This window comes from Pollachius pollachius (genome assembly GCF_949987615.1).
Source record: "Pollachius pollachius genome assembly, chromosome: 1".
NCBI lineage: Eukaryota > Metazoa > Chordata > Actinopteri > Gadiformes > Gadidae > Pollachius > Pollachius pollachius.
The window spans coordinates 31,321,246-31,337,790 of record NC_136934.1 but is presented as its reverse complement, the minus strand read 5'-3'; the positions used below and the strand labels follow the sequence as shown (position 1 = coordinate 31,337,790).

General features: G+C 45.5%; 1 protein-coding gene across 1 annotated transcript; it reads left to right on the top strand.

Moving 5' to 3' along the window:
• Window positions 1-1,219: 1,219 nt before the first annotated feature.
• Window positions 1,220-7,089, top strand: gapdh (glyceraldehyde-3-phosphate dehydrogenase). Its single transcript, XM_079741967.1, has 12 exons — window positions 1,220-1,280; window positions 1,711-1,755; window positions 3,613-3,712; window positions 4,235-4,341; window positions 4,487-4,577; window positions 4,688-4,803; window positions 5,120-5,201; window positions 5,344-5,495; window positions 5,614-5,692; window positions 5,922-6,005; window positions 6,092-6,189; window positions 6,462-7,089. The coding sequence occupies exons 2-12, from the start codon at window positions 1,733-1,735 to the stop codon at window positions 6,529-6,531; spliced, it is 1,002 nt and encodes a 333-aa protein (XP_079598093.1). The 5' UTR covers window positions 1,220-1,280; window positions 1,711-1,732; the 3' UTR covers window positions 6,532-7,089.
• The last annotated feature ends 9,456 nt before the right edge of the window (window positions 7,090-16,545 follow it).

Sequence of the window (16,545 nt, the reverse complement as noted above, 5' to 3'; positions counted from 1 at the left end):
ACAGAGACCATGGTGATGCCCCTGCAGCTAATCATAGCCTGACCTTTACTTACACCCTTTGACCTTAAGCTACGAACCAAGGCCCCAGAGTGTGTTCTGCTCCCTGCAGCCTGTTGATAGTTCAGGTATGCTGAGTGGGCGGGCGGCCAAACGCAGACCCTCACCCCAACAGCCATCGGCGCACTGCATGACTTGACTGTGCAGAAAGCTTTGCTATATTGTGTGGATTAATGGGCAGTGTACATGTTACACATCTGTGGTGTTCTATGTGGTAACAAGATGCCTGTGTGTGTTAGCTTTCGATTGACTCACCAGCATGCACAAGCGAGAGGCCTTTTGGCATAGAGTAGGCTGGCTGGGCATCAGTATGAATAGTAGTCCCTTTAAGGCCATTAATAGAGCTATTCAAAGAAAGATTTTTTAACCTTTTCTGTAAGAGACTTTTACTTCCGAATGGCCACGTTTACTTTTAAATTACAAGTCTAGCTTTCAAACTTTTCTTTTGAATGACAGCTAAATCAATATGTGTAGCTGATCTAAATCTCTTCTAGGTGATGCAATCATTTGTCCACCAGTTTGAGAAATCGAAGGGGACCATGATGAAACCAGTCCAGTAACGGAGCGAAGAGGGGGTTTGAAAGTGAAGGGTCGTGGTCTTTAGACGTGAAATGTCAGAGTTAGGTAGACCGAGATATGATCCGTGGCTGGCCCTCTCACTCTGGTCCTTTTCTACACTGAGAAGGTCATGAACTACCCTCTCTACTCTTTTAGTTTTAGGACTTTGGTATTTGTAAATGACCCTAAATCGAAAGGCCTATAGACCTAAAGATTTCGAAAGCGCAAAGCCAATGCAAGATAGCACGTCAATGACCGGTCCGTGCGTATAAACCTTTGTTTGGCACTGGTCTACAGTTTACATCATAGGTTGACACACACAATAGGGAATTGTGAACTCGTATAACACTCAGCTAACACATTAAAAAAGTTATATAATAATATAGTAACAACAACATATAAACACTTAATTTGAAGGCAGATATGAGATTATCAGACAGTATTTATAAAAACGTTTTCCTTCTGTCCTAGGACCTAAACAAAGTGACATGCTAGCTCTTATTGTTGGCAAACGACCTTGACATTCAGAGGGGGTGGGCCGAACACCGTCATCACGGGGATGGGAGTGGCCAGCAGCCGGTCAATCATAAATAGCTTCCAAGTTGCGCTGATCGTCCCCACTCACAACCCGGAGTCGCAAGATAGTTTGACGCTTCTCACAAACGGTAGGCCTAATTATCTGTGAACCTAACTATCTTAGGCTTTATATTTAAATGCCAATTCATACCTCTAATAGTAGTACTTTGCCATTGTTCAGAAATATTTTTGTTCAGTCTAATTGTATTTATAAACTAAATGTAAACTTTAAATCATATTAAATTCTTTCTTTAAATATTGGACATTTATGTAGCGGTATCCCTTTGAGTCCAAGAGGGCTTTGCAATTGTGCAATGCAGTGCAAAACACGGTTGCACTGATCTCTATATTTCAGCAGGATCTATGTTATCTTCTCAGGAAATGCTGTAAAGAATTAACTGTAGGAGGCAATTTATGAATATGGCACTCATAAACGACACTTTATCATGTTTTAAACTAATAGTTACGCCCTCTCTTTCCACTTTCATCTCTTGCTATCGGTGACCTTTCTGCTGCCAGAGGACTATCCAACCCAGACAAAATGGTGAAAGTAGGAATCAATGGGTGAGTGTTTCTATGTTCAACAACTAGAGAGCACCACAACAGACCCAAACACTTTAATAACTGACTGAAATGACCAGCCAAAACATCTGTGTACCTTCCTATACGCTGTGGAGGATAATATTGTGACCCGTTGGATTGGTCTTTTGTTTGTTGAAGTGTAACACTATCTGTGTAACACTTTGCCTCTAAGGTATTTTTAGCTGTGTGACTTTTATGCACTTTAAAAATAGACTGTTGCTATAGTATTGTTGTGCTCTGATAACCCAACATAACAACTCATTGATCACTTTCTCTTAATCATTATATACATTTTGCATCAGTTTGGTGCTGTATTGCTTTCGCCACAAAATGCTACTATTCTACTGTGTCTTACAGACCTTTAGAGGACACTATTGGGGTCTCATTGAAATCATGACATCGTCAAATAAAAAAGCCTGTTGGCCACTGAGAGGAATCTGTTACAGAGGTAGAAACTAGACATGTCTGACCCTTCTGACTCTCCTCACTGGACAGAATACCTATATTTAGCTACACAACCTTTTAATGAAGGATTAAGGTTCAAGTGTCTCGAAGATTCTGTCTTGAATCTTCACACACACACACACAAACACACACACACACACACACACACACACACACACACACACACACACACACACACACACACACACACACACACACACACACACACCCACCCACCCACCCACCCACCCACCCACCCACACACACACACACACACACACACACACACACACACACACACACACACACACACACACCCACACACATACACACAGTGATGCAATACCAAAGCTAGTTTTGCACAGAGACAATGTGTGTACAGTATACAAACATTCACACATACACACAGCTGCACTTTGAACTTTGAGCAGATAGCAATGTGGGCATGCCTCTGACACGAAGATGGCTTAATAAGGGATTGTTATGCAGCTGTTATCTGCAAGTGGAAGAGGGCCTATGTGTATTAAATATAACCTGTTACGTGTGCTAAACAGATAGCTGTACAAATTAAATGTTCCATAACTATCTGGTATCTAAGTAGGCTTAGTGAGATGGGGAACACTAGCCCAATCTTACAATATATATTGGAGCAACTGCAACATTAAGCTAGGAGCAAGTTTCAATGAGTGCAGGATAGCTGTATGTCATGTTAGGCTTATAAATAATAACATATATAGGTTTGTATATCTCAGTACATCAGATTACTAGTCAGGGCTAACATTACCACAGCAAGGCCACATTTGTGATGTGATGTAGTAAACTAGCTGTGGATCCTCTGACGTCCAGGCCCTGCCTGGACGTCAGAGGGCCTCTGGGGCCCTCTGACTGAGGCCTCTGGGGACAAATGTTAAACAGTAACTCTGTCGCTTATCTCACAGGGAACTGCCCTCAGCAGAGGATTGCCTCATCAGGGGGTTAGCTTAGACTTTAGTCCGCCGGACAAGAGGGCAATAATAACAGCTGTATGCTTGTTCTTGAACACACATAAACACACACATCACACACACACACACGCACACACACACACACGTGCATGCATACACACCCACTGTCCTGCCCCCTGAACTCTGCCCTTTACGTGGCCTTGGTATCAGATAACGTCAGCAGATGTGTACAAATTAAAATAGGGGCAAAGTTGATTCAAGCTGAAGTAAAAATCAATAAAAAAAAAAGACATTTAACAGGACAATCTATGCAACTGTGATTGCATTTTAAATACTTTTAATACTACAATAAGTGTGACCTATATCTACAAACTGTAGAAAATACAGCAACACGGTGTTATACTACCACCTAGTGGTGGGACTAATATTTGAAACCTTTATGTCCTCCCAGATTTGGCCGCATCGGTCGTCTGGTGACCCGCGCTGGTTTCCAGTCCAAGAAGGTGGAGATCGTAGCTATCAATGACCCCTTCATTGACCTGGAGTACATGGTAGGTCTGCAACCATTAAGGATTATCTTCACTCACTAAATGAGGAGTGTTGTTCTGATGACAAACTAATGTTGTCTTTATTGTTGCCATGCCACCGAAACAGAATCCACAAAATTGTAATTAATTATTTGAGGTCGGAAAATGTAAGCATGATGTTTGGATTTCGGCAAATTCCATTTCCTCTGGCCCTTTCTTTCACACAGAAAAGTATTAATTAACGATCAGTATTATGTTTGCAGTGTAGATTTACTTTCCTTCCAGATTGTATTACCATTGTTTTGGTTTTATTCTACTATGCATTTCAATTACCTTCCTTGGACGGAGGATCCCCCACCCTGCATTCCTCCTCAGGATTTCGTCCTTCCAAGTTCAGAGTTTTTCCTTGCCCTTCCAGGGTTAGAGGATGTCATATATATGGCCTGTAAAGCCCTTTAGGACTGTAACCGGGATCAAGGGCTATAGAAATAAATTGACTTGACCTGATGCTGACATCAAATCTTTCCCCTCTTCATTCTCCCGTAGGTCTACATGTTCAAGTACGACTCCACCCACGGACGTTTCCACGGTGAGGTCAAGATCGAGGGTGACAAGCTGGTCATCGACGGACACAAGATCAGCGTGTTCCACGAGTGAGTCCCCCCCTCCGCCCCCCCTGTCCACCAGGCCTGGTGAACCCTACCAACAATAGCCTCCCCAATGACTTCAAGGACCACAGCGAGGTGTACCCAGCGCTAACGCTGTCTCCTGCGTCTCCTTCTTCCTGTGTGCTTCCAGGAGGGACCCCGCCAACATCAAGTGGGGCGATGCTGGAGCCCAGTACGTGGTGGAGTCCACCGGCGTGTTCACCACCATCGAGAAGGCGTCCGTACGTCGCCCTCCCGCCCCCTGACCCAGCTCAGTGTTCTCCTCCCGCTAATGTGATCAGTTGCTGAGCAGGAGAGCACCAAACCGATTGATCTGTGCGTTCTTCTTCAGGCTCACTTGAAGGGAGGCGCCAAGAGAGTCATCATCTCCGCCCCAAGTGCCGACGCACCCATGTTCGTCATGGGAGTGAACCACGAGAAGTACGAGAACTCCCTGCAGGTTGTCAGGTGAGGGTGCAGCTGCACACACGCGCGCGCGCACACACACACACACACACACACACACACGCACACACACACACACACACACACACACACGTCTTGTGTCTATACGGGACGCACTGACACAAGTAACCCATGTTACATGATATCATTCTTTATATGTGATAAAAATGTGTGAGCAACGGAGAGCTCATTCGCTTGTAATAAGTCAGACCATTGGATATTCCTTATAAAATAAGAAATCTGGGCATCTCCTTTTTGCATTATTAACAATCCGGTTTGACACAACAGTTCTTTAATGTCCCATCCTTCCCCTACACAGCAATGCTTCCTGCACCACCAACTGCCTGGCCCCCCTGGCCAAGGTCATCCACGACAACTTTGGCATCGTTGAGGGACTGATGGTGAGGATTAACTGAGGGGAGCCAACGTCACGTTGATGGAATGCTAAAGCTACGGCTTATCCTCCATTGTGTGTGCTCAGCCGTCACCTTTCTGGCCCGCTATCGTCCTCATCTCTCTCTCTCTCTCTCCCTTGCCCATCAGAGCACAGTCCACGCCATCACCGCCACCCAGAAGACAGTGGACGGACCCTCCGGAAAGCTGTGGAGGGACGGCCGTGGCGCCAGCCAGAACATCATCCCCGCCTCCACCGGAGCCGCCAAGGCTGTGGGCAAGGTCATCCCCGAGCTCAATGGGTCAGTACCAAGCTAGCCTGAGCAACCCATTCATGAAATATATTAGGAGGTTGGTACAACATACATAAGCACATTATCTGGGTTAGGTGTGTGATCCTGTCTGATGTCTGTGCTCCAGCAAGATCACTGGCATGGCCTTCCGCGTCCCCACCCCCAACGTGTCCGTGGTCGACCTGACCGTCCGCCTGGAGAAGCCCGTGAGTGACCACATCACGGCCCATCATGCATCACATCTCACACTATGATCCTCAGTTATAACATCTCACACAATGATCCTCAGTTATAACATCTCACACACTTTAACATGATCCTCAGTTATAACATCTCACACACTTTAACATGATCCTCAGTTATAACATCGCACACTTTTATATGTGATATTTACATACCAATAGGTTATTGTAAAAATTCCGTACTTTTTGTCAGGCCAAATACGATGACATCAAGAAGGTCATCAAGGCTGCCTCTGAGGGACCCATGAAGGGAATTCTGGGATACACAGAGGACCAGGTAGGTGCCTGAACAAATCAGATGTCGGACAGAAATGCATAATAATGATCTCTTAAGAAGAAATAACTCTGTTGCTTCTTTCTTAGGTGGTGTCCACAGATTTCAACGGAGATATCCGCTCCTCTATCTTTGATGCTGGTGCTGGCATTGCCCTCAATGACCACTTTGTCAAGCTGGTCACATGGTACGCTTCCACATCTGGCTTCGTAAACAAAACAGGCACATGCACACACACACAGGCACACACACACACACACACACACACACACACACACACACACACACACACAATGTACATTTTGTTTTAAGTGTTATGGAATGTGGATGTCAATGCAAAAACACTACACAGGGAGAGATAGAGGGGGGGAGAGAGAGGAAAGAGAGAGAGAAAAGGGGCTCGGTCAGGATTAAACCCAGCGTATAGCTGACCTCCACATTCCTGTTTTGTCTCCCCAGGTACGACAATGAGTTCGGCTACAGCAACCGCGTCATCGACCTGATGGCCCACATGTCCTGCAAGGAGTAAATCAAGCACTTCAGAGCCTTATACATCCTCATGCTAAACTGTGTGGCCTATCGCTCTGTCCGATTCCCTTGATAGGTTGAAAGGTTTTACGTTAATGACCAATCTATTTTTGTATAGTAAAATCCCTGCGTTCTGTTCCAACGTGGAAAGATGGAGCGCATTTCCGCCTGTCTGTGGCGCCATGTGGCCACTTTCAGATGTGCAATAAAGTCCTCGGTTTGTGAGAAACACATAACATGGTGTCTTTTGTTGTTAATATTATTGAAAGGCTTGACGAAGCTGAAATGCATTGAGGTGCAGAGTAGGCATGGCAAGGGAATCATCCAGGCTGCCCACATGCTGATTTTATTTATTTTAAATCTGGATAAAATGGCATTTAGAAAAGGCTGTCATACAAAGCAACAACAACCATGCAACATTTTTAAGTTATAGAATGCCTCCAGGAAAGACTTTAGAAACTGGCTGGCTAAACAACAGTGGAAGGATAGAGAGAGCAGCGCCAGGAGAGCCTGGGGCGCTCTGACATGTCAGTAACACCTGCTCTTCATGCCAAACGCTCTAATAGACTGGCGCCGCATTACATGGACCTACATCCTAAATACATCTGTTTTCTACTACAATAATAAATTAAAAAACGATGCATCAAGGACTGTTGTGTTTCTTCCTCATTATCTAATGGGTCCTGACAGTGGAGGCTCCGATTCTTCAAGGTCATTCAAGTGTCACAAAGCACTTCACAAGCCACCTATTTATTAGTCTACATTTAAAGATGAACTGAACTGAAATAATCAACATCGATGACGTGTTAGTTATGACCATCATAAAAAAAATGACGCTAAAAAAAGGACGGGACCTGAAAGACATGTTAGATGCACTTTGGGAGATACACCCGCGGATGAGCATAGATGCTAGGCGGATTCACTATTGTCACGTTTACTTTAGGTGGATGTTGGAGGTTTACTTTCTGGTGGATGTTGATGGATATTGCATAGATACATCTTATTATGATACTACCTATTCAAGTTTAACTCCCTCTGCATCAGCAATCGGCTAGTCGGCGAACATCAGGATGAGTAGAAAGACACATTTGTGGAACTTCTGTTTACAGACCCGCCATGGTTTAATTAGCAGCTTGGAAACATAGATCTGTGATATAGTTGGAGAGTAATAGTTTATACACTTTATGGTCGGAGTGCTAGCTTGTGGAGATTGACATGACAGGGGCTATCGGAGGGTTAGCCAGTTTTAGGGCTGCCAGCCATGCATTAAGGGCTGGTTTCCTATTCAAAGGTAGCCTGTGGAAATGTATGATTACCCCAGCTGTCTTGGCCCTATATAATTCAATACTGCAGCCAGGGGAAATGCAGTATGATCCTCCTGTATACCTGGTTGTTTCCTTTTCCGTAGCCATTTCAGCTAGCCTCAGAGTCTGACTCATTACCTGCTATGGCTGCTAGTCTGCTAGAGCAACTGAGTAGGAGTAGGTTACCATGCCAGGGACGTAGCTGATTGTTGAAATCCAACATGGCGGCCCCCGGTAACATAAATAACACTTTCACTGTACAAATTAATCCCTTTTAGCAAGTTCGGCCATTTTTAGTTATTGTACCAATGAGAAGGCAGACAATACATCTGTTATATCAACTAAACTTCAAATTTCAGTTCAGTTCATCTTTAAAGGTCCCATGGCATGAGAATTTCACTTTATGAGGTTTTCTAACATTAATATGAGTTCCCCTAGCCTGTCTATGGTCCCCCAGTAGCTAGAAATGGCGTTAGGTGTAAAACGAGCACTAGGTATCCTGCTCCGCATTTGAAAAATGAAAGCTCAGATGCGCTGATTTGGAATATGGCCCCATATGTTGTCATAAGGGGCCAAGTTATCTCCCTTTTCTCTGCCTTGCCCGCCCAGAGAATTTGGCCGGCCAATGAGACAATGAGCTATGAGAGAGCGTTGTGTGTGTGTGTGTGTGTGTGTGTGTGTGTGTGTGTGTGTGTGTGTGTGTGTGTGTGTGTGAATACACACACACGCAAGTGTTGTAATACTCCTTTGTTATTTGGGTAACCGTTCTGCTGTTGGTGTTATGGCGCATAACACGTCGTCTCTGGTATTTCCACAACGGGACTCGTAGTGGGGGTTATCTCAGCCATGGTTGAGAAGGAATTGGGGGAAAGGAACTTTTGCTTTGACTCCCTGAAGTACTTGAACCGAGACATGGAGGAGAAAGGGATTGTTGCCCGCGATTGTCTCCCACCGGAGCCCCGCTGCCCGTTGCCCGTTGCCGAGGCACTGCTGCCTGCTGCCGAGGCGGTGGTGCCCCGGCAGTGGGCACCACCGCCCCGTGGCGGAGGTGCCCTGCGACCGTGGTGCCTCGTGGAGGTGGAGCCTCGCTGCAGCGGGCAGCAAGCTCCGGCGGGGGACAATCGAGGGCAACAATCCCTTTCTCCTCCATGTCTCGGTTCAGTCTACTTCAGATTGATGTGGAAGTGGAAGAACCAGTCGCGGAGAACCCATCGCAGTCGTTTGAGATTCATAATATCGTCTGGAGGCGCACACAGCTTTTGGCCGTGAAAATATATATTATATGATATAGATATCTATGTATAATATGATGTTATTTAGATATAGAGCTCCAGGACTCCCGCCGGAGCACCCGGAGTGTTCTAGAATATTTACAGAACACGGCCAAAAGCTGTGTGAGCCTCGCCATTGCGATACATCCACAGTAAACAGAGCGCATGGTACCGTGGCTGCAAGCCGCTCAGGGCCACAGACCCACCCTCCACCTTGATCCGCCTCTAAAAAATGGAACGTTTGTGGAAAGCTCATTGCGGGACTGGCTCGTAGTGGCTGTAATTCTGCACCAAGTCTGAATTTCTTGAACGTCTTCAAATACTGTATTAAGGGCCCACTAACATCTATATATAAGCATCCATAACGTAGCATGCCATGGATCCTAAAGGTTAAACTGCCTCCATAGCCTGGTCAGCAGACAAGACCCATGACTTGAGGCTGCCTTTTGCACACAGAGACACAGACACAGACAAAGACAAAGACACAGACACACACACGCACGCACGCACGCACGCACGCACGCACGCACGCACGCACGCACGCACACACACACACACACACACACACACACACACACACACACACACACACACACACCACCAACATTGAAATTGTGTTGTAGGCTAAGGATAGTTGCGGCTACTAGACATAATACATAAAGAGAGATAGAGAGGGGTGAGGGAGCCAGGTTTTATCACAGAGCAGTGCTGGCCCCTGCACTAGTGTTTTTCTCTCCGGTGTAATTGACCAGGGCATTTTCTCAAGGCTCCTCAAACACATTTTGTATCAAGTTTGAATCTGGATAACATTAAGGCATTTAGAAAAGAGTTAACAAAAAACAAAGAACATTGCAACATTTGATTTCAACAATAGACGACACTACTGTACAGTATGTAGCGCCATTACATGGTAGAAATCCTCCGCCTACAGATATGGTCCAGATGTTCACAAATTGGTGGTATTTATAACAATGCGATTGTTATATGAAACTGTATTGTGGCCGGGTAGCCTTTATTACACAAAAGAGACGAAGAGCCTTTGCAGTGATTTCAGATGCCATTTCCAGTGGTGTAGGATTGATGCACATCGATTGCCATATGGTAAAGACCTTAGAAGAGGTGCCAGGCCACTATAATTATCCTGTTTTACGAGTTTTTTTACTTTTACTGTTTTATGAATGAGTTGAAATGGATTCAGGGTAATTCAAATGCAATTGAGTTTCTTTGATTGGAAAATATAATTATCATAGTGGATGTCACATCCTTGACATATAAATATGGGAAACAAAATACAAATAACATGTGCTGGAAGTGGCTGTCCGCATAACTACAACTCCTGGGGGCAGATAGTTGCCTCTAGCATGTGATTGATAGACCAAAGAGAGAAGGGAGGGTCAGAGGTTGAAACCTTTGTCTCTCAAGCTCTGTTGCTCACCGGTTGTTTGGTAGCCAGATTATCAACAGACCGGTCTTCAGTGGTAGTGTTTATGGGATCAGGCGACAAACCAACGTGAACACGGTGAACCGTAAGGCTATCGGAGTTAAGGGAGCCCAATACCGACGGACCAACTACTTAACCAGAGTAAGGTTAGTTACAATGTATCTCATTCACTTTGTGTATGTGAACGAGATGATGAGGGTGTGTGTGTGTCTGTTAGTGTGTGTGTGTGTGTGTGTGTGTGTGTGTGTGTGGGTATATGTGTGTGATGATGATGGTTTGTGTGTGCGCGTGTGTGTGCTTGTGTATGTGTGTGTCTGTGTGTGCATGTGAGTGCGTGCGTGCGTGCTTCATAACAGTCTCTAATCATTGGTTTTGAGTGCTTTGCATGTGTTTCTCTGAAGGAAGCGCCACAGAAAATGAAAGCAATACAAGTAGAGTGGGAATAGTGAGAATAGAGTGTGATTGGAAGACTGTGGAGGAATGTGTAATCAATGTGCGTGTGTCGATGTAAGGATCCTCACCCCACTTATAAGCAGCAATCAATAATCCCACCTCGGAGAGAGGTGTTGACTAGATACGCATCCACAGATGTTAATACGCATCCACAGATGAGAGGTTCTGGAGGTTTCAGCATTTTTCTATTCTAAAGCGAGATAAGGAGAAACTGCAGCTGTTCCCTGAGGTAAACATCCTCTCAGGATCATCCATATTGTCGGTCAAATGCACTGGATCTCACCTGGTGTGCTTGCAAACTCAATTGACTTCTACAGCGACTCAGTTAATTGGTTTCATCATACATCAAAGCGTAGAAAGGGGCTAGGCGTCTTGCCCATGGATGCATACAGGTATATTGTGGAAATTTGGGTTCTATCCCAGAAACTTTCAACTGGGATGGTTCCCTGACTATCCTGCTCCCCTCCTCCCCCCTTCAGGGCTCCCGATCCCCGGCACAGCAGTCCAGCCTGTCAGGGAAGAGACCGGTTATCCCATGGAAGAGTGGTTCATCCTCTCCTCCATCCAGCCCCGCTTTCACTCCAAGCTCCCCATGAATGTGGACCTGGCCGTGGCCGTGTTCCTCATCATCACTGGTATGACCTCACGTTCACGAGACAGCTCTGGTGGGCCAGGAGGTCCGACGACAAACAATGACTTGACCAACCGTCCCTGTAATGTATCTGGAAAATATGCTTGCTTTAATGTCTATGACTAGACTATGCTTTTCTCAAATGCAATTCCGATTGCATTTATGTTGAAATTAAGTGGTCATTCTCCCCATAGAAACAAGCAGTATCGTCACAGACACCCCGTTCATTATACTGCAAATGCAAGGGCTTCCATCAGCTGGCCAGGCTCCATCTCCATTGTGTTACCTAATTTGTTGACAGTGACTAACTATCTATCAACCATCAAAACAAAAAAACATTATAAACCTTTTTCTGTTGATTATGTTTTATAAATCTATTATTTTTATTTGTACGTTCTGGGATGTACACTATTTATCTAAAGCTCCCCTCATCAAGCAGGATCCGTCTACATTAATATTCACGTCGCTACCCCTCTCGCTTTAACCAAGTCCAATAATCTTCTTGGATCATCTTAACGTGGCCCGTTGCTCTCGAGCGGCCGTATCCTCCAGGTGATTATATCACCTGCGATGGGGAAGGGGGCGTGAAGAGGCAAGAATTCAACATTTCCCATGACTCCACCACGATTCAAGTCCACTTGCGCACAATAGCATTGATTGACTACAACTATTTTGGGGTTCAATTGAATTCAACATCGAATCACGCCAACCACACACAGGACATACATACAGTGGGCAGTTAGCCATTTTTTATAATACCCTTTTTCATAGAGATAATTTTGCCCTAAAAATGCAGATGTAGATGAAGATGTAAAAGATGACACTTCTCTCCCCAGGAATGATGTCCATGCTGGGAAACGGCACTGTGCTATTGGTCTACTTCAGGAAGCGCAAAAAACTCCGGCCCCATGAATTGATGACCATTAACCTGGCTGTATGCGATTTTGGCTTCAGCCTCCTGGGGGCGCCATTTTCTATAATTTCAAGGTGCAGTCAACCTCTAATTAATGGTGATGTAAAATACAAAAAGCCGTGTGGCACAAAGTCACAGCTCTGCTGCTTGAATATTGTGATTACGCAGTCAAACACAATGGACAACAGTGATCCACGACTAAAGGCTAGAGGAAGCCGTTAATCCTTGCTTGGAAGAACTTGATCTCATGGTGTTTGACCCCTCTTCCTCGCGCCAGCCTGTGTCACGCCTGGGTGTTTGGGGAGGCCGGCTGCTTATGGTACGGGATGCAGGGCTTTCTGTTTGGCATCGGCTCCCTTCTCACCACCTGCCTCATCTCCCTGGACCGCTGCCTGAAGATCTGCAGCATGCAATACGGTCAGTGAGTGCCTAGTGATCATGTATGGCTTTCACTGTAATGACACACAGCCACTATTAAACATTCTCAGGCCCTAGTTCCGGAAACACGAAATATACATTGTAACGATCACGTCAACGTCAACAAAATGGCCACGCTAAATAGACCTGCAGAGCACACTCAAAGCCCAGCACTGCATGAATAGTTTATGCCCTGCTGAGGAGTGTCTCTCTCTGCCCCCCAGGTCAGTGGATCGAGAGGCGCCACGTCACCCTGGCCATCGGTCTGGTGTGGCTCTACACCTTGTTCTGGTCCTCCCTGCCCCTCTTTGGCTTCGGGAAATACGGGCCTGAGCCGTTTGGAACCAGCTGCACCATAGAGTGGTACAGCATGGCTTAAAGATATATCCAATTATACAACAGTTAGTTCAGACCAAGTCATTTTATTGGACAAGAGGCATTCCATGAGTGCTGATATAGAGTATAACAGCACTGGGAGCACTTTTAACTATAAATGTATCACTCCGCTCTACAGGTGTTCCAATTAATGTTAATGTTAATTTATTAATGGTCTTCATGTTGCTTAGATTGCAGCAAACTTTGCACCGCAAAGATTAACATGTTTACAGACATAACATTCTAGTTGAATTACGAATGGTACGAAAAGTAGCAAACTAGTGTGTTTATGTGATGCTTGGCAACAGTTTAGTCCCAGTCCAGATGCAGATCTATTTGTGTTAGCGGAGCCAAATAAATCATTAAATAAACAAACAAATCATAATCTGTTGTTGCTTATTACTGTTAACTAATAAATGGTGCTTGTAGAACTGTTGTATAAAACAGTGTGTTATTGCTTAAAAGAAGCACACAGCATAGAGCCATTTTTCAGGTCCAAAGTTCCTGAAGACGTGATAACCTTCGTGATGTTGTGCCTGTGCACTTCCTGATGTCAAGGTGGAGAATGAGGTCGTGTTTAAGTGACAGAATCTACATCCTCCTGATCCTCCTGCTGTGCTTTGGGATCCCCACCATCATCATCATCACTTCCTACACGGCCATCCTAATCACGGTGAGCCAAAAAATCCTTGATCTGCTCATTAAAGGAATTTAGCTATGTGTAATACCAAGCATCGTGTACCTAAACTAGTACTGAAGCCTGACTCATGATGCAGTGCCAGTGGTAAAGTAGATGCGCCAATGACATCTGCTTGAACAGGTCTACAGATCAAACCACATGCTGGCCTCCATCCCCTTCTCCTCTGTCAGCCACATCAGCAACAAGGACCTGAGAATCACCAAGGTACTGCCTGGAAAGAGAGGGCTCTGCTGAGCCAGTGAAAGAGAAAGAATTAACCAAGGGAACTCAGGGAATAAACCAGCAGACCGTCTGGGTTGTGGTTCTCATTACAGATCGCTGCTGTGGTTTGCGCCAGCTTCCTGGTGGCGTGGACGCCATACGCCACTGGCTCTATCTACTCCGCCCTGGTCCTCGCGTCCCAGGATGAGCTAGGGTATTGGGGCCATCTGCAGACCGAGACCCCTGGGCTGGCCTTTGGGGCTGGGGCTTCTGTGGTGCCCAAGCTCATTGGCGTCCCCTCGTTGTTGAACTGGACATGGGCGTGGCCCGGCGGAGACGGCCCTTTCAGCAGCCCCGGGGAGGGCTGGAACAACGCCAGCTGCCTGGTGTTCCTGTCCACCCCGGACCTTAGCCCGCACGCTGCTGCTGCCTCCGCCCTCAGCTTAGCCCCCAGCCAGAGGGGGGGGCCGGAGATGGAGGACCCCCAGGGGCCCTGGATCCTCCCCATGGTCAGCCTGATCCCTGTCATGCTCGCCAAGTCCCACTGCATGTTGAACCCCTTCATCTACCAGATCATGAACCCCGAGTTCCGGCGGGGCGCCTGCAACGTGGTCCTCTGCTGCAGGTCCTGGAGAGGCTTGGTGACCGAGGGGTGCAGCCGTGAGGGTGGGCAGCTCTGCACTTCTCTTCTGGGACGTTGCTTGATCCTTGTTTCCTATGCAATCTCAGCCTTTGTTTACCGTGTCAGTCTCGGAAATGCTAACGGTGTGGGTTGGGACTGTCTTCATGGGATAAGAGTGCGGATGATTATAGAAACCAGAGGCAATAATGGTCAGGAGGAGTGTCACCAAAATCACCAAATTATTTCCAGACGATTTGTGTCGTTTGGCAATAATAAAGACTTGAACTTGAGGAGGTCAATGGAACAGGCTTTAAACAGTAGGCCCTTAATACAGCTTGAGTGGTCACTAGGGTGTTGCATGGAATTTGCCTTTCTAGAGATGCAGTGTTTACATTAAATAACTATGAAACAAAGAGATGCAGTGTTTGTATTAAATAACTAAACTTAGAAATGCAGTGTTTACATTAAATAACTAAACTTAGAGATGCAGTGTTTATATGAAATAACTATGAAACTTAGAGATGCAGTGTTTATATTAAACAACTACACAAACTAAGAGAATCCGCCATGGCTATCTTTCTTATCTTTTGTCTTGTCTCTTCCCTGGAATAACTGTGCACAGGGCTCTGCTCCTGGCACAGCTGGAGGAGAAGGAGCAACTCGCTGAATGCGGTGGAGCTGGAGGGCCAGCAGAGGGAGCCCGGCAGCAGTGAGCCGGAGAGAGGAGGAGCCTGGTCGCGACAGTAGAGAGGGATGCCTTGGAACTGGGCTCCTTTGACACACAGATCGACGCGCAAAGAAACCTGGAGAAACTGGAGGTCCACACCTAGCGGTCTCTTTCCAGTTTCTTAATTGTATTATATTTACTATGTTATGCCATCTTTTGTTTTCGTTTTTTTTTCGTGTTTTTTTTTTTTAAATTGTATTCATATATGACAGGAGACAGATTATGAGTAAGAAAATACGAGGTGAGATGACGAATGAAGAAATGAATAAAAATATTTTGAATAAGTCAACAATGGCCTCGTAACACAATTGAAATCGACCTCTCTTTCTGCCATAGGCATACATTTACCCATTGTATTTATGTTTCTCCTCACTGATTATATTTTAGGTTAATAGACATCAAGCTTCTTGAGAATACTTTAAAGATTTCTAAAAACATTTATTTTCAATATAGAGGACTATTAAACCTTTCAAACATGTAAGTTTGATTCACCATTAAATCATTTATATTTTGTATAAAACGGCGTTATATTATATAATACAGTGATTGTTGTGTAAATAAGGTCGATCCCATCATCCAAGAACAGATTAAACTGCCTTCTTCAGGAGAGGAAAAAGTGCAGGAGAATCTGATTGGTTGTACGGGCCGCCTCGCTACACGCGTACTTACGGTAGAGCTTCTTCTCTCCAGCAACACTTGCTCTTTTCTGCGGACACTTCTAGGTGGGCTTAACTGTGATGGCGCCGCCTGACTTCATTTTTAATGCTTCATATTCCATCTTTATTTAATTCATTTTCATAGGAATCATCGAAACAAGCCGCAGATCCAGTGGTGTTAATGTGTTACCGTTTTTTAATCGCTTGGAAGTCTGACGCCCTCTATACCCATTGCGAACCGTGAACGCGGACCGAGCACCTGTCACTCACCGGTAAGACCCACCTACTTGAAGAATACACGACC

What these genes read in the sequence shown, in the direction of transcription:
- gapdh (XM_079741967.1), top strand. Translation starts at nt 1,733, where the DNA reads ATGGTGAAAGTAGGAATCAATGG. An exon ending in TCATTGACCTGGAGTACATG is followed by an intron (nt 3,713 to 4,234) that starts GTAGGTCTGCAA and finishes ATTCTCCCGTAG; the next exon opens with GTCTACATGTTCAAGTACGA. An exon ending in TGGGATACACAGAGGACCAG is followed by an intron (nt 6,006 to 6,091) that starts GTAGGTGCCTGA and finishes CTTCTTTCTTAG; the next exon opens with GTGGTGTCCACAGATTTCAA.